We start from the raw sequence: 21,958 nt of genomic DNA, 5'->3' as shown, positions 1-21,958 counted from the left end.
TGGATGGATGGATGGATTGATGATGGATGGATGGATGGATTGATGATGATGGATGGATGGATGGTTGGGTGGGTGGGTGGTTGGATGATGGATGGATGGATGGATGGATGGATGGATGGATGATGGATGGATGGATGGATGGATGGATGGATGGATGGATGGATGGATGGATGGATGGATGGATTAATGGATGGATGGATGGATTAATGATGGATGGATGGATGGATGGATGGATGATGGATGGATTGATGATGGATTGAGATAATCTTTAACTTGAACCCCCACATAATTGGTCCTTCTCAGCAACTTGAGATTGATTTTGACAACTTGAACCGGGCCCACCTGTCGTTGACCCAACCTTGGACCAGAACCCGGACCAGAACCCTGACCTTGGACCAGAACCTTGGACCAGAACCTTGGACCAGAACCCTGACCTTGGACCAGAACCCTGACCTTGGACCAGAACCTTGGACCAGAACCTTGGACCAGAACCCTGAACTTGAACAGAACCTTGGACGGGACCTCGGACCAGAACCTAACCTTGGACCAGAACCTTGGACCAGAACCCTGAACTTGAACAGAACCTTGGACCAGAACCCTGAACTTGAACAGAACCTTGGACCAGAACCGGACCCACCTGTCGGTGACCCGACCTTGGACCAGAACCCTGACCTCGGACCAGAACCTAACCTCGGACCAGAACCTAACCTTGGACCAGAACCTTGGACCAGAACCCTGAACTTGAACAGAACCTTGGACGGGACCTCGGACCAGAACCGGACCCCTGTGTGCAGCGTTTCCAGCTGACAGACAGAGGCAGAGAGCAGGAATGACTTTTTATTGCTGAAGGCTATTTCTGCCCGTCTGATGTGTAAAAACTGTAAAAGTCAGTCAGAACGCGGCTGAATCATCGCATGTTGCTATTTTTAGAGGCTCAGTGGGACAGTTTGAAGCCGACGTTCTTCTGTTCTGATGCAGCATCTGCAGCTGTTAATCAGTCTGAGCATCAACACACACTCTGTACGTCCTGATTAAAAGCTGCCGTGGGACCTCCCATCATGCACCGCTGCAGGGACCAGTCTGTGCATGCAGCCCCTGGGCTTTACAGGAAATAGCCGACGGGTTAAACTGAGATTAACTCATCGATTGGATTGTTTTACAGGAAATAAATCAGCTGTCACATGTGCTGATTTAACAACAAAACTGAGATTAACTCATCGATTTGACTGCTTTACAGGAACCTTGGGAAATCTGGGCTCAGAGTGTCCTGCTTAGGATTGGGTGAGCTGCCACACAAGTGCACGGAAACACGTGCACGCACACACACACACACACACACACTGAAAGATGTTTACATTTATGCACCACACATTCGGTCAGTGCTGTTCTTTCTCTTTTCACAGGAACATGGGTGACATTTGGCTCTCAGATCTCTGACGAGGTAGTGTGCACGTGTGTGTGTGTGCACGTGTGTGAGTGCACGTGTGTGTGTGTGTGTGTGTGTGTGTGTGTGTGTTTGTGCACCTGTCCACCTGTCCAACACTGAACCATACGAGGACGTTGGGATTGATGAAATGACAAAAACAGATAAAAACAAAAAGCAGGTTTAAGAAACAAAATAAGCTGGATTATTTAACAGCTGGTATGTTAACAACACTTCACAGATCAAGGTTTTGGAATTGATTACCTCTTTAACCAATTTAGACTCAGGATTTTCTAAAGAAAACTTCACATTTTAACACTCAGGTTTCAACAGGCTGCAGATTAAAAGCAATCAGAGATTAAAAAAAAGATGCTGTAATCTGTAAACGATAAAAAGTCTGAGTCTGACCCAAAGTTTATGAAGGAGTCAATTTAATCACCTGATTTACATGTGGTGACATCACAGATGACATCACTGATGACATCACATTGGATTCTGAACGCATTTCCACATTTTTATTTTCTTCTTTGATCATTTTCTGAATTCATGAGCGCAACTATGAACAAAACTGTTCCAACTTCTGATCTTCTTCATGTTTTTCTGCCATTTTATCCACATAAAAAACATAAAAACAGTAAAATGAACGTCAGTAAGAATCAGTAAAACGTCTTTTTACGGCCAAACACTTCCTGTTAGCTGCATGAGCTAGCATGAGCTAACGGCCAAACACTTCCAGTTAGCTGCATGAGCTAACGGCCAAACACTTCCTGTTAGCTGTATGAGCTAACGGCCAAACACTTCCTGTTAGCTGCATGAGCTAGCATGAGCTAGCATGAGCTAACGGCCAAACACTTCCAGTTAGCTGCATGAACTAGCATGAGCTAGGATGAGCTAGCATGAGCCAACGGCCAAACACTTCCTGTTAGCTGCATGAACTAACGGCCAAACACTTCCTGTTAACTGTATGAGCTAACGGCCAAACACTTCCTGTTAGCGCATGAGCTAACGGCCAAACACTTCCTGTTAGCTGCATGAGCTAACGGCCAAACACTTCCTGTTAGCTGTATGAGCTAACGGCCAAACACTTCCTGTTAGCGGCATGAGCTAACGGCCAAACACTTCCTGTTAGCTGCGTGAGCTAACGGCCAAACACTTCCTGTTAGCTGCGTGAGCTAACGGCCAAACACTTCCTGTTAGCTGCGTGAGTCAACGGCCAAACACTTCCTGTTTCAGAACATTTGAGTTGTTTAAATGTTAAAGATCAGTTAAATCACCTTTCTAAATAAATGTTTTAGGAGAATCTACAAACCTTCAGTGTTGTTTTCTGACGCTTCAGGTGATGAAAAGCTTGTTTCAGAGTGCTGACATGTGTGTTTGTTACATAACCACGGCTCCTCTGTGGGCAGATGGCAGAGAGCGTGATGACGACGGCGTACGACAGCGGCGTGAACCTTTTTGACACGGCAGAGGTTTATGCATCAGGGAGGTAAAACACAAACCGTCTCTAACTGTCTCTGTCCTTTTTAAAAACACTGTTTCAGTTTTTTTTAGCCATAATGAGTGTTCAGGAGTGAACGATGGTGCAAGGGAACCGAAGCGATGAATGAAAAGCAGCTGATAAGTTGGGAAACGGTCACCTTCTGTATGTTAAAATGAATCTAAATCCTGTTAGTTCGTCTCATTTAGTAAAAGAATTTCAGTCTCATTCGCCGTGATGAATTAATCTAAACTTAAATTTGAGATTTGCTTGTAAAACGTTGACAGAAGTTTGTGTTTTAGGGCGGAAACGACTCTGGGAAACATCCTGAAGAAGAAAAGCTGGAGGTAAAACAGCTGTTTAATTCTACATGTGTCACTTCATTCGTCTGATATCAGACCCGCTCCGGCTGGGCAGTCTGTGCTTTTTGATCTGGTGAAATCACATTTAACTTTAAATTACTCCTGAAACAATGAAAATACCTAAATACTTAAAGTCCCATTTAGGAGCAACAAAAGAATTCAGTGAGTCACAAAATGCCTGCTAAAATCAGGGCTAAAAAACCCTCTGCTGGTTATAAAAGAGTCAGATACAGAAAACCTCCACCTGAAACCTGCATTTATCCACTTAAACGTCACCTGCACCTTTACTGCAGATCAGCCGATACTCTGGATGTGATAACCAACAGGAAGAATTTCCACCTGAACAGTTTCTACTGAAGTTTCAGCAGCTTTGAATGAAAGAAAGCATCATTTGAGCTGTTCTTATTACACACTGAAAGTCTGACAGAAAAACGTCACAATCAGATGAACTGAAACGACGACTTTGGACCAAAGTGGTCCGAGTTGATCCCACCAAAAACGTTTACAACTAGAAAGCTGCAAGCAGTTGTATGCGGGACCGAGATGTGCGTACGTTGGGATGTGCGTACGTTGGGATGTGCGCACGTTGGGGCATGCGCTGGACGCCGTAGTCACGCAGCTCTGCCCACACGCACGATACCCTCTGCGTATGTACGAGCACATAATAACCCCAATGTGGAGGGGTTTTTGAAAATTTCTAGGGGGCGCCACTGAGCCATTTATCTCCGCCCACACATGATACCCTTTACATAGGTACGAGGTCGTCAGGGTGGACGTGTGTGCCAAGTTTCATGACTTTGCGATGATGATAAGGCTTTCAAATCACAAACGCCATCACACGATTTTCACCGCCTGGCCACGGCCACATCGTTCAGAGTTTGGAAAAGTTTCTCCATGATTCCCCCCCCCCCCATGTCTTAAGAGTAACCTGGCCAAGTTTGAAGCTTGTAGCATTAAATATGTAGGACGAGTTCGATCATATGCAAGGCGTGGAATCGGGCAAAAATGGCACGAAAACTCACTTTCCATCCAAAATGGCCGCCTTCCTGTGGACGTGGACCATGGCGGCAAGAGACTTTTTTGTGCGTCTTGGCATGATGAATGAATGTACTGAATTTCGTCGTCCCACGCAAAACTAACCCCAATGCGGGGACCATTTTAAAGCATTGTAGGGGGCACTACGGAGTCAATGAGCGACTCCCAAAAATATAAAGTTTAGATTCTTTCATGTCGTCGACTGGCAGGTGGCGCTCGCAAAATTTCCTGAGTTTTCGAGCACCTTTCGCAAAGAATCGGATGGAAAGAAGACGGTATAATAATAATAAACCTTACAGATACAATAGGGTCCTTGCAGTTTCACTGCTCGGTCCCAAATAAATAAATAATTCTTTATCAGCCAGGAAAGAAAAGCAAAGTATGAGGATTGACACATTTAGCATCCACACGATGACCAGACTCCAGCCGTGTTTTACACATTTAAATGCAGAGGACACTCACACATATACGGGTTATGAACAGGTGTGACTGTGAGCGTGAAGTCCGTCTGCTGAACAGAACAACACTGCAGTTTGTCTTAGAGACGTCCTGATGTGTGACTCAGCAGCTTTTCCTCCTTCATCATGCTTTAATCTCCTCTTCTCTCCCTCTAACTCTGTCGCTCACACTGACTGATGGCAACACAACCACCGTGAAATAACGCTGTGTGTTTGTGTGTCTCTGCCAGGAGGTCCAGCTATGTGGTGACAACCAAGATCTACTGGGGAGGACAGTGAGTGCTGCCTTTCTTTTAGCATTTTAACTAAGTCTCACGACAGGAAAAAACCTTAAATTACTCATTCTTCCACCCAGCAACACGTGACATATCGCACTGTCTCATTATTTATGGAACAAAAACTGGGACAAAACACAGAAGCTAAGTAAGTGAACCCTTCCTGCTTCCACAGGAACTAAGAGGGTCAGTATCAGCCAGGAGCTGCTGATCAATGCTCTGATTAACTGATCATCAGTCAGTGTGAGCAGCTCTATAAAAGCAGAAGTTCTGTCAGTTTATTCAGGTGTGTGTTAACACGATGCCAAGGAGGAAAGACACCAGCAGTGATCTCAGAGAAGAAGCTGCTTCTGTGTTAAGACACATTAGCAAACACACGGTCACCCCACAAGACACATAAACAAACACACGGTCCCCACAAGACACATAAACAAAAACATGATCCCCACAAGACACCTAAACAAACACACGGTCACCCCACAAGACACATAAACAAACACACGGTCCCCACAAGACACATGAACAAACACACGGTCCCCACAAAACACATTAACAAACACACGGTCCCCACAAGACACATAAACAAACACATGGTCCCCACAAGACACATGAACAAACACACGGTCCCCACAAGACACATAAACAAACACACAGTCCCCACAAGACACATAAACAAGCACACGGTCCCCACAAGACACATGAACAAACACACGGTCCCCACAAAACACATTAACAAACACACGGTCTCCACAAGACACATAAACAAACACACGGTCCCCACAAGACACATAAACAAACACACAGTCCCCACAAGACACATAAACAAACACACGGTCCCCACAAAACACATTAACAAACACACGGTCCCCACAAGACACATAAACAAACACACGGTCCCCACAAGACACATGAACAAACACACGGTCCCCACAAGACACATAAACAAACACACGGTGTGCAGACACACCTGCTGACAAACCTGAGGACAAATCTGAGGACACACCTGCTGACACACCTACTGACACACCTGCTGACACACCTGCTGACACACCTGCTGACACACCTGCTGACACACCTGCTGACACACCTGAGGACACACCTGCTGACACACCTGCTGACACACCTGAGGACACACCTCCAGACACACCTGCTGACACACCTGCTGACACACCTGCTGCCACACCTGCTTACACACCTGCTGACACACCTGAGGACACACCTGAGGACACACCTCCAGACACACCTGCTGACACACCTGCTGACACACCTGCTGCCACACCTGCTGACACACCTGCTGACACACCTGAGGACACACCTGCTGACACACCTGCTGACACACCTGAGGACACACCTCCAGACACACCTGCTGACACACCTGCTGCCACACCTGCTTACACACCTGCTGACACACCTTCTGACACACCTGCTGACACACCTGAGGACACACCTCCAGACATACCTGCTGACACACCTCCAGACACACCTGCTGACACACCTGCAGACACACCTGCTGACACACCTCCAGACACACCTCCAGACACACCTGCTGACACACCTGCTGACACACCTGCTGACACACCTGCAGACACACCTGCAGACACACCTGCTGACACACCTGCTGACACACCTGCAGACACACCTGCTGACACACCTCCAGACACACCTGCAGACACACCTGAGGACACACCTGCAGACACACTTGAGGACACACCTGCAGACACACTTGAGGACACACCTGCAGACACACTTGCTGACACACCCCCAGACACACCTGAGGACACACCTGCAGACACACTTGCTGACACACCCCCAGACACACCTCCAGACACACCTGCTGACACACCTGCTGCCACACCTGCTGCCACACCTGCTTACACACCTGCTGACACACCTGCTGACACACCTGAGGACACACCTCCAGACATACCTGCTGACACACCTGAGGACACACCTCCAGACATACCTGCTGACACACCTCCAGACACACCTGCTGACACACCTGAGGACACACCTGCAGACACACCTGCAGACACACCTGAGGACACACCTGCAGACACACTTGAGGACACACCTGCAGACACACTTGCTGACACACCCCCAGACACACCTGAGGACACACCTGCAGACAGACCTGAGGACACACCTGCAGACACACTTGCTGACACACCCCCAGACACACCTGCTGACACACCTGCTGACACACCTCCAGACACACCTGCTGACACACCTGCAGACACACCTCCAGACACACCTGAGGAAACACCTGCTGACAAACCTGCTGACACACCTGCTGACACACCTGCTGACACACCTGCAGACACACCTGAGGACACACCTGCTGACAAACCTGCTGACACACCTGCTGACACACCTGCTGACACACCTGCAGACACACCTCCAGACACACCTGAGGACACACCTGCTGACACACCTGAGGACACACCTGAGGACACACCTGAGGACACACCTGCAGACACACCTGCTGACACACCTGCAGACACACCTGCTGACACACCTGCTGACACACCTGCTGACACACCTGCAGACACACCTGCTGACACACCTTCTGACACATCTGCTGACACACCTGCAGACACACCTGCTGACACACCTGAGGACACACCTGCTGACACACCTGCAGACACACCTGCTGACACACCTGCAGACACACCTGCTGACACACCTCCAGACACACCTGCTGACACACCTGAGGACACACCTGCAGACACACCTGCTGACACACCTGAGGACACATCTGCTGACACACCTGAGGACACCATACTGTTACCTGTGGAGATAACATTTATGTAGTTTACATCGGTGTTTGTTCGTGTGCTTTCAGGGCAGAGACGGAGCGAGGGTTGTCACGTAAACACATCATAGAAGGTAAATATTCTGCTTCCTCCACCTTCTGTTGAACCTTTCCTACATTTCCCAGAGTCCTTTGCGAACAGAGCTCTCTGCTGTGAAGAAGGGACCGAGGCAGAAGCTCCCGGTTGTCCTCTGTCGGCTGCAGGAGGTCGTTGGAGCTTTGAGGGGCTCAGTCACACCCAGAGTGGATTAGCAGTCACACAGCGCGGCATCAATCATCGTCCTGCTGGAAGCTGCTAACAGCTCTGTTATCTAAATCACTCCCAAACTCTAAATTTAACCCACAAACAATCCAGAAACCCGGCTCTAATCTGTCATTAACGCGCCCGGCGCCAGCTGCTCAGGCTTCCTGCGTCGCATCTTCACTCCGACGCCACCCAAACACGGCCCAAAATATCCCTGTTCCTTTGAAAAATGCAAACTTTCAGGGAAAACATCAAACTCTTCCGTGTCTTTGTTTCAGTTCAGCAGCTCCGGCCCGTTTAATCTGCTCATATTCTCAGTTTGGTCTGAAACAGGCGTTAGCTTCGGTGTTTGAGCTGCTCGTTAGCATAGAAAAACACTCTGTGGACACCAGGGGGCGCTGCTGCAGAGAAGCTCCACCTGTCATACCACCAATTAGAGATGGGACCAAGTCACACATGTGCAAGTCCCAAGTAAGTCCCAAGTCTTAGCTTTCAAGTCTCAAGTAAGTCCCAAGTCTTAGCTTTCAAGTCTCAAGTAAGTCCCAAGTCTTAGCTGTCAAGTCTCAAGTAAGTCCCAAGTCTTAGCTTTCAAGTCTCAAGTAAGTCCCAAGTCTTAGCTTTCAAGTCTCAAGTAAGTCCCAAGTCTTAGCTTTCAAGTCTCAAGTAACTCTAAGTCTTAGCTTTCAAGTCTCAAGTAAGTCTCAAGTCTTAGCTTTCAAGTCTCAAGTAAGTCCCAAGTCTTAGCTTTCAAGTCTCAAGTAAGTCCCAAGTCTCAGCTTTCAAGTGTCAAGTAAGTCTCAAGTCTTAGCTTTGTAGTCTCAAGTAAGCCCCAAGTCTTAGCTTTCAAGTCTCAAGTAAGTCCCAAGTCTTAGCTTTCAAGTGTCAAGTAACTCTAAGTCTTAGCTTTCAAGTCTCAAGTAACTCTAAGTCTTAGCTTTCAAGTCTCAAGTAAGTCCCAAGTCTTAGCTTTCAAGTGTCAAGTAAGTCTCAAGTCTTAGCTTTCAAGTCTCAAGTAAGTCCCAAGTCTTAGCTTTGTAGTCTCAAGTAAGTCCCAAGTCTTAGCTTTCAAGTCTCAAGTAAGTCCCAAGTCTTAGCTTTCAAGTGTCAAGTAAGTCTCAAGTCTTAGCTTTGTAGTCTCAAGTAAGCCCCAAGTCTTAGCTTTCAAGTCTCAAGTAAGTCCCAAGTCTTAGCTTTCAAGTGTCAAGTAACTCTAAGTCTTAGCTTTCAAGTCTCAAGTAAGTCCCAAGTCTTAGCTTTCAAGTGTCAAGTAACTCCAAGTCTTAGCTTTCAAGTCTCAAGTAAGTCCCAAGTCTTAGCTTTCAAGTGTCAAGTAAGTCTCAAGTCTTAGCTTTCAAGTCTCAAGTAAGTCCCAAGTCTTAGCTTTGTAGTCTCAAGTAAGTCCCAAGTCTTAGCTTTCAAGTCTCAAGTAAGTCCCAAGTCTTAGCTTTCAAGTCTCAAGTAAGTCCCAAGTCTTAGATTTCAAATCTCAAGTAAGTCTAAGTCTTAGCTTTCAAGTCTCAAGTAAGTCTCAAGTCTTAGCTTTCAAGTGTCAAGTAAGTCTCAAGTCTTAGCTTTCAAGTCCCAAGTAAGTCCCAAGTCTTAGCTTTCAAGTGTCAAGTAAGTCTCAAGTCTTAGCTTTCAAGTCTCAAGTAAGTCCCAAGTCTTAGCTTTCAAGTGTCAAGTAAGTCTCAAGTCTTAGCTTTCAAGTCTCAAGTAAGTCCCAAGTCTTAGCTTTCAAGTCTCAAGTAAGTCCCAAGTCTTAGCTTTGTAGTCTCAAGTAAGTCCCAAGTCTTAGCTTTCAAGTCTCAAGTAAGTCCCAAGTCTTAGCTTTCAAGTCTCAAGTAAGTCCCAAGTCTTAGATTTCAAATCTCAAGTAAGTCTAAGTCTTAGCTTTCAAGTCTCAAGTAAGTCTCAAGTCTTAGCTTTCAAGTGTCAAGTAAGTCTCAAGTCTTAGCTTTCAAGTCCCAAGTAAGTCCCAAGTCTTAGCTTTCAAGTGTCAAGTAAGTCTCAAGTCTTAGCTTTCAAGTCTCAAGTAAGTCCCAAGTCTTAGCTTTCAAGTGTCAAGTAAGTCTCAAGTCTTAGCTTTCAAGTCTCAAGTAAGTCCCAAGTCTTAGCTTTCAAGTCTCAAGTAAGTCCCAAGTCTTAGCTTTCAAGTCTCAAGTAAGTCCCAAGTCTTAGCTTTCAAGTCTCAAGTAAGTCCCAAGTCTTAGCTTTCAAGTCTCAAGTAAGTCTAAGTCTTAGCTTTCAAGTCTCAAGTAAGTCCCAAGTCTTAGCTTTCAAGTCTCAAGTAAGTCTCAAGTCTTAGCTTTCAAGTCTCAAGTAAGTCCCAAGTCTTAGCTTTCAAGTCTCAAGTAAGTCTCAAGTCTTAGCTTTCAAGTCTCAAGTAAGTCCCAAGTCATTTTTTCGTGGGCAAGTCAAGTCACCTTATTATTGCAATTTTACCTGCAGAATCTGATCTTAATAAAGTGAAAACACAAAGATATAAGTAACTGTCAGTAAACATCATTGACCAATGTGTCCAACCTGTCCACCCCGTATCATATCAAGCTAACGTTAGCTAACTACCGACTAGGCTAACAGGATAATATTAGCTAATTTGACGAGCACTTACTGGTCAGAATGGATCTTTAAATGATGAACAAAGTTGGAAGTTGTCGTCTGGCTGTCTGAGATGTTGATGCCGCATGTCTTGCACTGAGCTGTTCGTCTTTTGCCGTCAAAATGGTGATTATGAAAGCCGAAGACAATGACTCTCGGTCCCGCTGACATGTTGATGCATATCTGATATGAGTTTATTCTCTCCAATAAACACGTAAGGTATGTAGAGAGGGCATGGCTGATTGACAGGGTAGGGATCCAATCACGACACCATTCTCAGCCTGCGCTCCTGCCGGGTAATCCATGTTATTTTTTTAATTAATTTATTAATTTTATATTCAAACTGAAAACATGAACTGAATAACTCTCAAGTCATTCAAGACATCGTGTCTCAAGTCAAGTCAAGTCCCGAGTCTTTAACTTCCAAGTCCGAGTTGAGTCTCAAGTCTTTTATTTTTTGTCAAGTCAAATCACAAGTCATCAAAACAGCGACTCGAGTCCCCATCTCTGCCACCAATGACCACTAGGTGCTCTGAGAAAGTGTTCACCTGTCAACAGGTGCTTCTCTTTCCCAAACACACTCCCTTCGGGTAACAAAGAGAAACTCTAGACCAGGCATCACCAAATGGCGGACCACGGTCCGGATCCGGACCGAGTAATGGTTCTGTCCAGACCCGTGACCAATGGTAAATTAACGAGATCAAGTCATTTTCATGACGCATTATTTTGGAGGGTCGTGGCTAATTGACAGCGGGCGCTGCTACTCCAGTTAATACGACAATAGCTTCATTCAGTTGAGCCAATAAAATCGTCAGTTTAACCAGTGCATCACAGTAGAACAAGAAGCAGAGAGGAAGAGTCACGTTAAGAGACACTACCGAGGTGACATGGCTTGCTCCAAAAGGCGGAAAGTAGACAAAGAAAATCGTTGTTTTAAAGATGACTGGACGGAGAAATTTATGTTCGTTCTTCCGGCGAACAGTTCAAAACCAGCGTGCCTCATATGCTCCGAAAACATGGCATTAATGAAAAGCAGCAACGTGAAGCGCCACTATCAAACAAAGCACAGCTCCTTTGAGCAAAGTTATCCCCTGAAGTCCGAGCTGAGGGCAAAATAACCGGCCTGCAAGCACAGTATGACAGGTCTACCCGACTCATCACACATACATTTACAGCCCAGCAACGTGCTAACGAATGTTTGTCAGAAACAAGTTCTAGGCTCAACAATGAACACCTACATGTCTGCATGAGAATGGCACTAACTCCATTCCAACCAAGATTTTAATTACTGGCAAGCCAGCCACATGCCCATTTAGAAATGTAAAAGAAGAAGAATTAAAAGAGAAAAGTTCAAAGAAACCCCCCCCCCCCCCCCTAAAAAGCCACTTGTTTTCTGAAGATGTGGACTTTTTTTTTCTTGAAAAGTATGCCCTAATTACCTCCTTATTTTAAGAACAAAGAAGAGAAAATGTTAAGTCAATGCTCTGTTGGCACTTTTTAGTTGTTTTCTGAGTTGACTTTTTTACTTGAATTGTAGGCCTTTGATTCCTCAGGTTGGGACCTCTTTGATTTAAGAGAAAAATTAGTTATTCCACTCGGTTTACACTTTTTTTTCATTTCTTTTTAGTTCTTTTTTCCTTAATCTGAAATAAAGGCCTTGAATTTATTTGATTGGGACCACTTTTATTTATGGTAAAAGAGATAGTTGTACACTCAGTTCATTTCCTGCATTGGAAATTAACCATAGATATTGTTGAAGCCATATGAAAATGTGGACATAGGGGAAGGCTGTAAGACACAAGCTGGACTTCGGTTCGGACCTTCTACTTGGACAAAATTTAATAACTGGACCTCAGTGACTTTTAATTGAATACCCCTGCTGTAGGAGCTTCTCAGAGGCTTCCTTAGTGGGACGAGTCCTTCCTTCTCTTCCTATTTTGCGTTGTTTGGTGACTGGAACACTGAAGGATTCACCTGCCCAGCTGGGTCGGGTCTGTACGGAGGCCTGTGAGGCTCAGGCTCGTGTGGCAGGGTTGATGACAGCTACAGCGAGACTGTCCAGGTGTCATCGTTCTGCCCTTGAGGCTGAAAATAAAACAATTTTTGTCACACTTGATTTGATTATGTTGGTATGACGGGCATGACTGTGTGTGTGTGTGTGTGTGTCGCAGGTCTGCGCGGGTCTCTCTCCAGACTGCAGCTCGACTACGTGGACATTGTGTTCGCCAACCGCAGCGATGTCAACTCGCCCATGGAGGGTCAGAACACACACGCACACACACACACGTACACGTGCACGCACACAGGTGCGGTTTATATCGACTGAGGGCTTTCCATCGGCACAATATGCTCCCTAAATTTATCGATGAAACCCTGACCTGCAGAAATGCTGTACCCACATTTACAGGAAGTCCCCATAGGTTGGTGTAAAAGCATGTGGTCCCATAAGTTGGTGTAAAACCACCTGGTCCCCATAAGTTGGTGTAAAACCACCTGGTCCCCATAAGTTGCTGTAACACTACCTAGTCCCCATAAGTTGGTGTAAAGCCACCTGGTCCCCATAAGTTGGTGTAACACCACCTGGTCCCCATAAGTTGGTGTAAAACCACCTGGTCCCCATGAGTTGGTGTAAAACCACCTGGTCCCCATAAGTTGGTGTAAAACCACCTGGTCCCCATAAGTTGGTGTAAAACCACCTGGTCCCCATGAGTTGGTGTAAAACCACCTGGTCCCCATAAGTTGGTGTAACACCACCTGGTCCCCATAAGTTGGTGTAAAACCACCTGGTCCCCATAAGTTGGTGTAACACCACCTGGTCCCCATAAGTTGGTGTAAAACCACCTGGTCCCCATAAGTTGGTGTAAAACCACCTGGTCCCCATGAGTTGGTGTAAAACCACCTGGTCCCCATAAGTTGGTGTAAAACCACCTGGTCCCCATCAGTTGGTGTAAAACCACCTGGTCCCCATAAGTTGGTGTAACACCACCTGGGCCCCATAAGTTGATGTAACACCACCTGGTCCCCATAAGTTGATGTAACACCACCTGGTCGCCATGAGTTGGTGTAACACCACCTGGTCCCCATTAGTTGGTGTAAACCACCTGGTCCCCATAAGTTGGTGTAAAACCACCTGGTCCCTATAAGTTGGTGTAACACCACCTGGTCCCCATAAGTTGGTGTAAAACCACCTGGTCCCCATAAGTTGGTGTAAACCACCTGGTCCCCATAAGTTGGTGTAAAACCACCTGGTCCCTATAAGTTGGTGTAACACCACCTAGTCCCCATAAGTTGGTGTAAAACCACCTGGTCCCCATAAGTTGGTGTAAACCACCTGGTCCCCATAAGTTGGTGTAAAACCACCTGGTCCCCAAAAGTTGGTGTAACACCACCTGGTCCCCATAAGTTGGTGTAAACCACCTGGTCCCCATAAGTTGGTGTAAACCACCTGGTCCCCATAAGTTGGTGTAAAACCACCTGGTCCCCAAAAGTTGGTGTAACACCACCTAGTCCCCATAAGTTGGTGTAACACCACCTAGTCCCCATAAGTTGGTGTAAAACCACCTGGTCCCCATAAGTTGGTGTAAAACCACCTGGTCCCCAAAAGTTGGTGTAACACCACCTGGTCCCCATAAGTTGGTGTAAAACCATCTGGTCCCCATAAGTTGGTGTAACACCACCTAGTCCCCATAAGTTGGTGTAAAACCACCTGGTCCCCATAAGTTGGTGTAAAACCACCTGGTCCCCAAAAGTTGGTGTAACACCACCTGGTCCCCATAAGTTGATGTAACACCACCTGGTCGCCATGAGTTGGTGTAACACCACCTGGTCCCCATCAGTTGCTGTAACACCACCTGGTCCCCATAAGTTGCTGTAACACTACCTAGTCCCCATAAATTGGTGTAAAACCACCTGGTCCCCATAAGTTGGTGTAACACCACCTGGTCCCCATAAGTTGATGTAACACCACCTGGTCGCCATGAGTTGGTGTAACACCACCTAGTCCCCATAAGTTGGTGTAACACCACCTGGTCCCCATAAGTTGCTGTAACACTACCTAGTCCCCATAAATTGGTGTAAAGCCACCTGGTCCCCATAAGTTGCTGTAACACCACCTGGTCCCCATAAGTTGCTGTAACACCACCTAGTCCCCATAGGTTGGTGTAAAACCACCTGGTCCCCATAAGTTTGTGTAAAACCACCTGGTCCCCATAAGTTGCTGTAACACCACCTGGTCCCCATAAGTTGGTGTAACACCACCTGGTCCCCATAAGTTGGTGTAACACCACCTGGTCCCCATAAGTTGGTGTAAAACCACCTGGTCCCCATAAGTTGGTGTAACACCACCTGGTCCCCATCAGTTGGTGTAACACCACCTGGTCCCCATCAGTTGGTGTAACACCACCTGGTCCCCATAAGTTGGTGTAAAACCACCTGGTCCCCATCAGTTGGTGTAAAACCACCTGGTCCCTATAAGTTGGTGTAAAACCACCTGGTCCCCATAAGTTGGTGTAAAACCACCTGGTCCCCATCAGTTGGTGTAACACCACCTGGTCCCCATAAGTTGGTGTAAAACCACCTGGTCCCCATAAGTTGCTGTAACACCACCTGGTCCCCATAAGTTGCTGTAACACCACCTGGTCCCCATAAGTCGGTGTAACACCACCTGGTCCCCAAAAGTTGGTGTAACACCACCTAGTCCCCATAAGTTGGTGTAAAACCACCTGGTCCCCATAAGTTGGTGTAACACCACCTGGTCCCCATAAGTTGGTGTAACACCACCTGATCCCCAAAAGTTGGTGTAACACCACCTAGTCCCCATAAGTTGGTGTAACACCACCTGGTCCCCATAAGTTGGTGTAACACCACCTGGTCCCTATAAGTTGGTGTAACACCACCTGGTCCCTATAAGTTGGTGTAAAACCACCTGGTCCCTATAAGTTGGTGTAACACCACCTGGTCCCCATAAGTTGGTGTAAAACCACCTGGTCCCCATAAGTTGGTGTAACACCACCTGGTCCCCATAAGTTGGTGTAACACCACCTGGTCCCCATAAGTTGGTGTAAAACCACCTGGTCCCCATAAGTTGGTGTAACACCACCTGGTCCCCATAAGTTGGTGTAACACCACCTGGTCCCTATAAGTTGGTGTAACACCACCTGGTCCCCATAAGTTGATGTAACACCACCTGGTCCCCATAAGTTGGTGTAACACCACCTGGTCCCCATAAGTTGGTGTAACACCACCTGGTCCCCATAAGTTGGTGTAAAACCACCTGGTCCCCATAAGTTGGTGTAACACCACCTGGTCCCCATAAGTTGGTGTAACACCACCTGGTCCCCATAAGTTGGTGTAAAACCACCTGGTCCCTATAAGTTGCTGTAACACCACCTGGTCCCCATAAGTCGGTGTAACACCACCTGGTCCCCATAAGTTGCTGTAACACCACCTGGTCCCCATAAGTTGGTGTAAAACCACCTGGTCCCCATAAGTTGCTGTAACACCACCTGGTCCCCATAAGTTGCTGTAACACCACCTGGTCCCCATAAGTCGGTGTAACACCACCTGGTCCCCATAAGTTGCTGTAAAACCACCTGGTCCCCATAAGTTGCTGTAAAAACACCTGGTCCCCATAAGTTGCTGTAAAACCACCTGGTCCCCAAAAGTTGGTGTAACACCACCTGGTCCCCATAAGTTGATGTAACACCACCTGGTCGCCATGAGTTGGTGTAACACCACCTAGTCCCCATAAGTTGGTGTAACACCACCTGGTCCCCATAAGTTGCTGTAACACTACCTAGTCCCCATAAATTGGTGTAAAGCCACCTGGTCCCCATAAGTTGGTGTAACACCACCTGGTCCCCATAAGTTGGTGTAAAACCACCTGGTCCCCATAAGTTGGTGTAACACCACCTGGTCCCCATAAGTTGATGTAACACCACCTGGTCGCCATTAGTTGGTGTAAACCACCTGGTCCCCATAAGTTGGTGTAAAACCACCTGGTCCCCATAAGTTGGTGTAAAACCACCTGGTCCCCATAAGTTGGTGTAACACCACCTGGTCCCCATAAGTTGATGTAACACCACCTGGTCGCCATGAGTTGGTGTAACACCACCTAGTCCCCATAAGTTGGTGTAAAACCACCTGGTCCCCAAAAGTTGGTGTAACACCACCTGGTCCCCATAAGTTGGTGTAAAACCACCTGGTCCCCATAAGTTGGTGTAAAACCACCTGGTCCCCAAAAGTTGGTGTAACACCACCTAGTCCCCATAAGTTGGTGTAACACCATCTGGTCCCCATAAGGTGGTGTAAAACCACCTGGTCCCCATAAGTTGATGTAACACCACCTGGTCCCCATAAGTTGGTGTAACACCATCTGGTCCCCATAAGTTGGTGTAAAACCACCTGGTCCCCATAAGTTGGTGTAAAACCACCTGGTCCCTATAAGTTGGTGTAACACCACCTGGTCGCCATGAGTTGGTGTAACACCACCTGGTCCCCATCAGTTGGTGTAAAACTACCTGGTCCCTATAAGTTGGTGTAAAACCACCTGGTCCCCATAAGTTGATGTAACACCACCTGGTCCCCATAAGTTGGTGTAACACCATCTGGTCCCCATAAGTTGGTGTAAAACCACCTGGTCCCCATCAGTTGGTGTAAAACCACCTGGTCCCCATAAGTTGCTGTAAAACTACCTAGTCCCTATAAGTTGGTGTAAAACCACCTAGTCATCATAAGTTGCTGTAAAACCACCTGGTCCCCATCAGTTGGTGTAAAACCACCTGGTCCCCATAAGTTGCTGTAAAACCAACTGGTCCCCATCAGTTGGTGTAAAACCACCTGGTCCCCATAAGTTGCTGTAAAACCACCTGGTCCCCATCAGTTGGTGTAAAACCACCTGGTCCCCATAAGTTGGTGTAAAACCACCTGGTCCCCATAAGTTGGTGTAACACCACCTGGTCCCCATAAGGTGGTGTAAAACCACCTGGTCCCTATAAGTTGGTGTAAAACCACCTGGTCCCCATAAGTTGCTGTAACACCACCTGGTCCCCATAAGTTGCTGTAACACCACCTAGTCCCCATAGGTTGGTGTAAAACCACCTGGTCCCCATAAGTTTGTGTAAAACCACCTGGTCCCCATAAGTTGCTGTAACACCACCTGGTCCCCATAAGTTGGTGTAACACCACCTGGTCCCCATAAGTTGGTGTAAAACCACCTGGTCCCCATAAGTTGGTGTAACACCACCTGGTCCCCATCAGTTGGTGTAACACCACCTGGTCCCCATCAGTTGGTGTAAAACCACCTGGTCCCCATCAGTTGGTGTAAAACCACCTGGTCCCTATAAGTTGGTGTAAAACCACCTGGTCCCCATAAGTTGGTGTAAAACCACCTGGTCCCCATCAGTTGGTGTAACACCACCTGGTCCCCATAAGTTGGTGTAAAACCACCTGGTCCCCATAAGTTGCTGTAACACCACCTGGTCCCCATAAGTTGCTGTAACACCACCTGGTCCCCATAAGTTGGTGTAACACCACCTGATCCCCAAAAGTTGGTGTAACACCACCTAGTCCCCATAAGTTGGTGTAACACCACCTGGTCCCCATAAGTTGGTGTAACACCACCTGGTCCCTATAAGTTGGTGTAACACCACCTGGTCCCCATAAGTTGGTGTAAAACCACCTGGTCCCCATAAGTTGGTGTAACACCACCTGGTCCCCATAAGTTGGTGTAACACCACCTGGTCCCCATAAGTTGGTGTAAAACCACCTGGTCCCCATAAGTTGGTGTAACACCACCTGGTCCCCATAAGTTGGTGTAAAACCACCTGGTCCCTATAAGTTGCTGTAACACCACCTGGTCCCCATAAGTCGGTGTAACACCACCTGGTCCCCATAAGTTGGTGTAAAACCACCTGGTCCCCATAAGTTGGTGTAAAACCACCTGGTCCCCATAAGTTGCTGTAACACCACCTGGTCCCCATAAGTTGCTGTAACACCACCTGGTCCCCATAAGTCGGTGTAACACCACCTGGTCCCCAAAAGTTGGTGTAACACCACCTAGTCCCCATAAGTTGGTGTAAAACCACCTGGTCCCCATAAGTTGGTGTAACACCACCTGGTCCCCATAAGTTGGTGTAACACCACCTGATCCCCAAAAGTTGGTGTAACACCACCTAGTCCCCATAAGTTGGTGTAACACCACCTGGTCCCCATAAGTTGGTGTAACACCACCTGGTCCCTATAAGTTGGTGTAACACCACCTGGTCCCCATAAGTTGGTGTAAAACCACCTGGTCCCCATAAGTTGGTGTAACACCACCTGGTCCCCTTAAGTTGGTGTAAAACCACCTGGTCCCCATAAGTTGGTGTAACACCACCTGGTCCCCATAAGTTGGTGTAACACCACCTGGTCCCTATAAGTTGGTGTAACACCACCTGGTCCCCATAAGTTGATGTAACACCACCTGGTCCCCATAAGTTGGTGTAACACCACCTGGTCCCCATAAGTTGGTGTAACACCACCTGGTCCCCATAAGTTGGTGTAAAACCACCTGGTCCCCATAAGTTGGTGTAACACCACCTGGTCCCCATAAGTTGGTGTAACACCACCTGGTCCCTATAAGTTGGTGTAACACCACCTGGTCCCCATAAGTTGGTGTAAAACCACCTGGTCCCCATAAGTTGGTGTAACACCACCTGGTCCCCATAAGTTGGTGTAAAACCACCTGGTCCCCATAAGTTGGTGTAACACCACCTGGTCCCCATAAGTTGGTGTAACACCACCTGGTCCCTATAAGTTGGTGTAACACCACCTGGTCCCCATAAGTTGATGTAACACCACCTGGTCCCCATAAGTTGGTGTAACACCACCTGGTCCCCATAAGTTGGTGTAACACCACCTGGTCCCCATAAGTTGGTGTAAAACCACCTGGTCCCCATAAGTTGGTGTAACACCACCTGGTCCCCATAAGTTGGTGTAACACCACCTGGTCCCCATAAGTTGGTGTAACACCACCTGGTCCCCATAAGTTGGTGTAAAACCACCTGGTCCCCATGAGTTGCTGTAAAACCACCTGGTCCCCATAAGTTGGATCATGTGACGTCAGCAGCTGCTCTGATTGGCTGTGCTTCTCTGGTGTTGCAGAGGTCGTGCGTGCGATGACCTTTGTGATCGATCAGGGTTTGGCCATGTACTGGGGAACGTCCCGCTGGAACGTGGTGGAGATCATGGTGAGTCACCGAGGACACCTGTGTGTCTCACCTGTGTGTCTCACCTGTTTGTGTCTCACCTGTGTGTGTGTGTGTGTGTGTGTCTCACCTGTGTGTGTGTGTCTCACCTGTCTGTGTCTCACCTGTGTGTGTGTGTGTGTGTGTGTCTCACCTGTGTCTCACCTGTGTCTCACCTGTGTCTCACCTGTCTGTCTCACCTGTCTGTCTCACCTGTGTGTGTGTGTCTCACCTGCCTGTGTCTCTCACCTGTATCTCATCGGTGTGTGTGTCCCACCTGTCTGTCTCACCTGTCTGTCTCACCTGTGTGTGTGTGTCTCACCTGCCTGTGTGTCTCACCTGTATATCACCTTTGTGTCTCACCTGTGTCTCACCTGGGTCTCTCACCTGTGTGTCTCACCTGTGTCTCACCTGTGTGTCTCACCTGTGTGTCTCACCTGTATCTCACCTGTGTGTCTCACCTGTGTGTCTCACCTGTGTCTCACCTGTGTCTCACCTGTCTTTCACCTGTGTGTCTCACCTGTGTCTCACCTGTGTGTCTCACCTGTGTGTCTCACCTGTGTGTCTCACCTGTGTCTCACCTGGGTCTCTCACCTGTGTCTCACCTGTGTGTCTCACCTGTGTCTCACCTGGGTCTCTCACCTGTGTCTCACCTGTGTGTCTCACCTGTATCTCACCTGTGTGTCTCACCTGTGTCTCACCTGGGTCTCTCACCTGTGTCTCACCTGTGTGTCTCACCTGTATCTCACCTGTGTGTCTCACCTGTGTGTCTCACCTGTGTGTCTCACCTGTGTCTCACCTGTCTCTCACCTGTGTGTCTCACCTGTGTGTGTGTGTCTCACCTGTGTCTCACCTGTGTCTCACCTGTCTCTCTCACCTGTCTCTCACCTAGGTCTCACCTGTGTCTCACCTGTGTGTCTCACCTGTGTCTCACCTGTCTCTCACCTGTCTCTCACCTGTGTCTCACCTGTCTCAGGAGGTGTACTCTGTGGCCCGGCAGTTTAACCTGATTAACCTGTGTGTGTGTGTCTCACCTGTGTCTCACCTGTGTATCTCACCTGTGTCTCACCTGTGTGTCTCAACTGTATCTCACCTGTGTCTCACCTGTCTCTCACCTGTCTCTCACTTGTGTCTCACCTGTGTGTCTCACCTGTGTCTCACCTGTGTCTCACCTGTGTGTCTCACCTGTGTGTCTCACCTGTGTGTCTCTCCTGTGTGTCTCACCTGTCTCTCACCTGTGTCTCACCTGTGTGTCTCACCTGTATCCCACCTGTCTCTCACCTGTGTGTCTCACCTGTCTCTCACCTGTGTCTCATCTGTCTCTCACCTGTCTCTCACCTGTGTCTCACCTGTGTGTCTCACCTGTGTGTCTCACCTGTGTGTCTCACCTGTGTGTCTCACCTGTGTATCTCACCTGTGTCTCTCACCTGTGTCTCACCTGTGTCTCACCTGGGTCTCTCACCTGTGTCTCACCTGTGTGTCTCACCTGTGTCTCACCTGTGTGTCTCACCTGTGTGTGTGTGTCTCACCTGTGTCTCACCTGTGTTTCACCTGTCTCTCACCTGTGTGTCTCACCTGTGTGTCTCACCTGTGTGTGTGTGTCTCACCTGTGTCTCACCTGTGTCTCACCTATGTCTCACCTGTGTGTGTGTGTCTCACCTGTGTCTCACCTGTCTCTCTCACCTGTCTCTCACCTAGGTCTCACCTGTGTCTCACCTGTGTGTCTCACCTGTGTCTCACCTGTCTCTCTCACCTGTCTCTCACCTGTGTCTCACCTGTCTCAGGAGGCGTACTCTGTGGCCCGGCAGTTTAACCTGATTAACCTGTGTGTGTGTGTCTCACCTGTGTGTCTCACCTTTGTATCTCACCTGTGTGTGTGTGTCTCACCTGTGTTTCACCTGTCTCTCACCTGTGTGTCTCACCTGTGTGTCTCACGTGTGTGTGTGTGTCTCACCTGTGTCTCACCTGTGTCTCACCTATGTCTCACCTATGTCTCACCTGTGTGTGTGTGTCTCACCTGTGTCTCACCTGTCTCTCTCAGCTGTCTCTC

The 21,958-nt window shown here is 47.8% G+C and overlaps 1 protein-coding gene across 1 annotated transcript in view; it reads left to right on the top strand.

The window, feature by feature from the left end:
• LOC142368586 (voltage-gated potassium channel subunit beta-3-like) overlaps positions 1-21,958 on the top strand; it is a 40,722-nt gene that overhangs the window by 8,148 nt on the left and 10,616 nt on the right. Inside the window, exons 2-9 of the mRNA XM_075450794.1 lie at positions 1,238-1,281; positions 1,404-1,441; positions 2,830-2,909; positions 3,203-3,247; positions 4,986-5,030; positions 7,873-7,916; positions 12,856-12,942; positions 19,826-19,911. Of these exons, the coding sequence (XP_075306909.1) occupies positions 1,238-1,281; positions 1,404-1,441; positions 2,830-2,909; positions 3,203-3,247; positions 4,986-5,030; positions 7,873-7,916; positions 12,856-12,942; positions 19,826-19,911 (469 nt within the window). The remainder of the gene's footprint in view (positions 1-1,237; positions 1,282-1,403; positions 1,442-2,829; positions 2,910-3,202; positions 3,248-4,985; positions 5,031-7,872; positions 7,917-12,855; positions 12,943-19,825; positions 19,912-21,958) is intronic.

This window comes from Odontesthes bonariensis, chromosome 19 (assembly GCF_027942865.1).
Source record: "Odontesthes bonariensis isolate fOdoBon6 chromosome 19, fOdoBon6.hap1, whole genome shotgun sequence".
Taxonomy (NCBI): Eukaryota; Metazoa; Chordata; class Actinopteri; order Atheriniformes; family Atherinopsidae; genus Odontesthes; species Odontesthes bonariensis.
The sequence above is the reverse complement of the archived record's forward strand: the minus strand, read 5'-3'. Positions and strand labels throughout refer to the sequence as shown.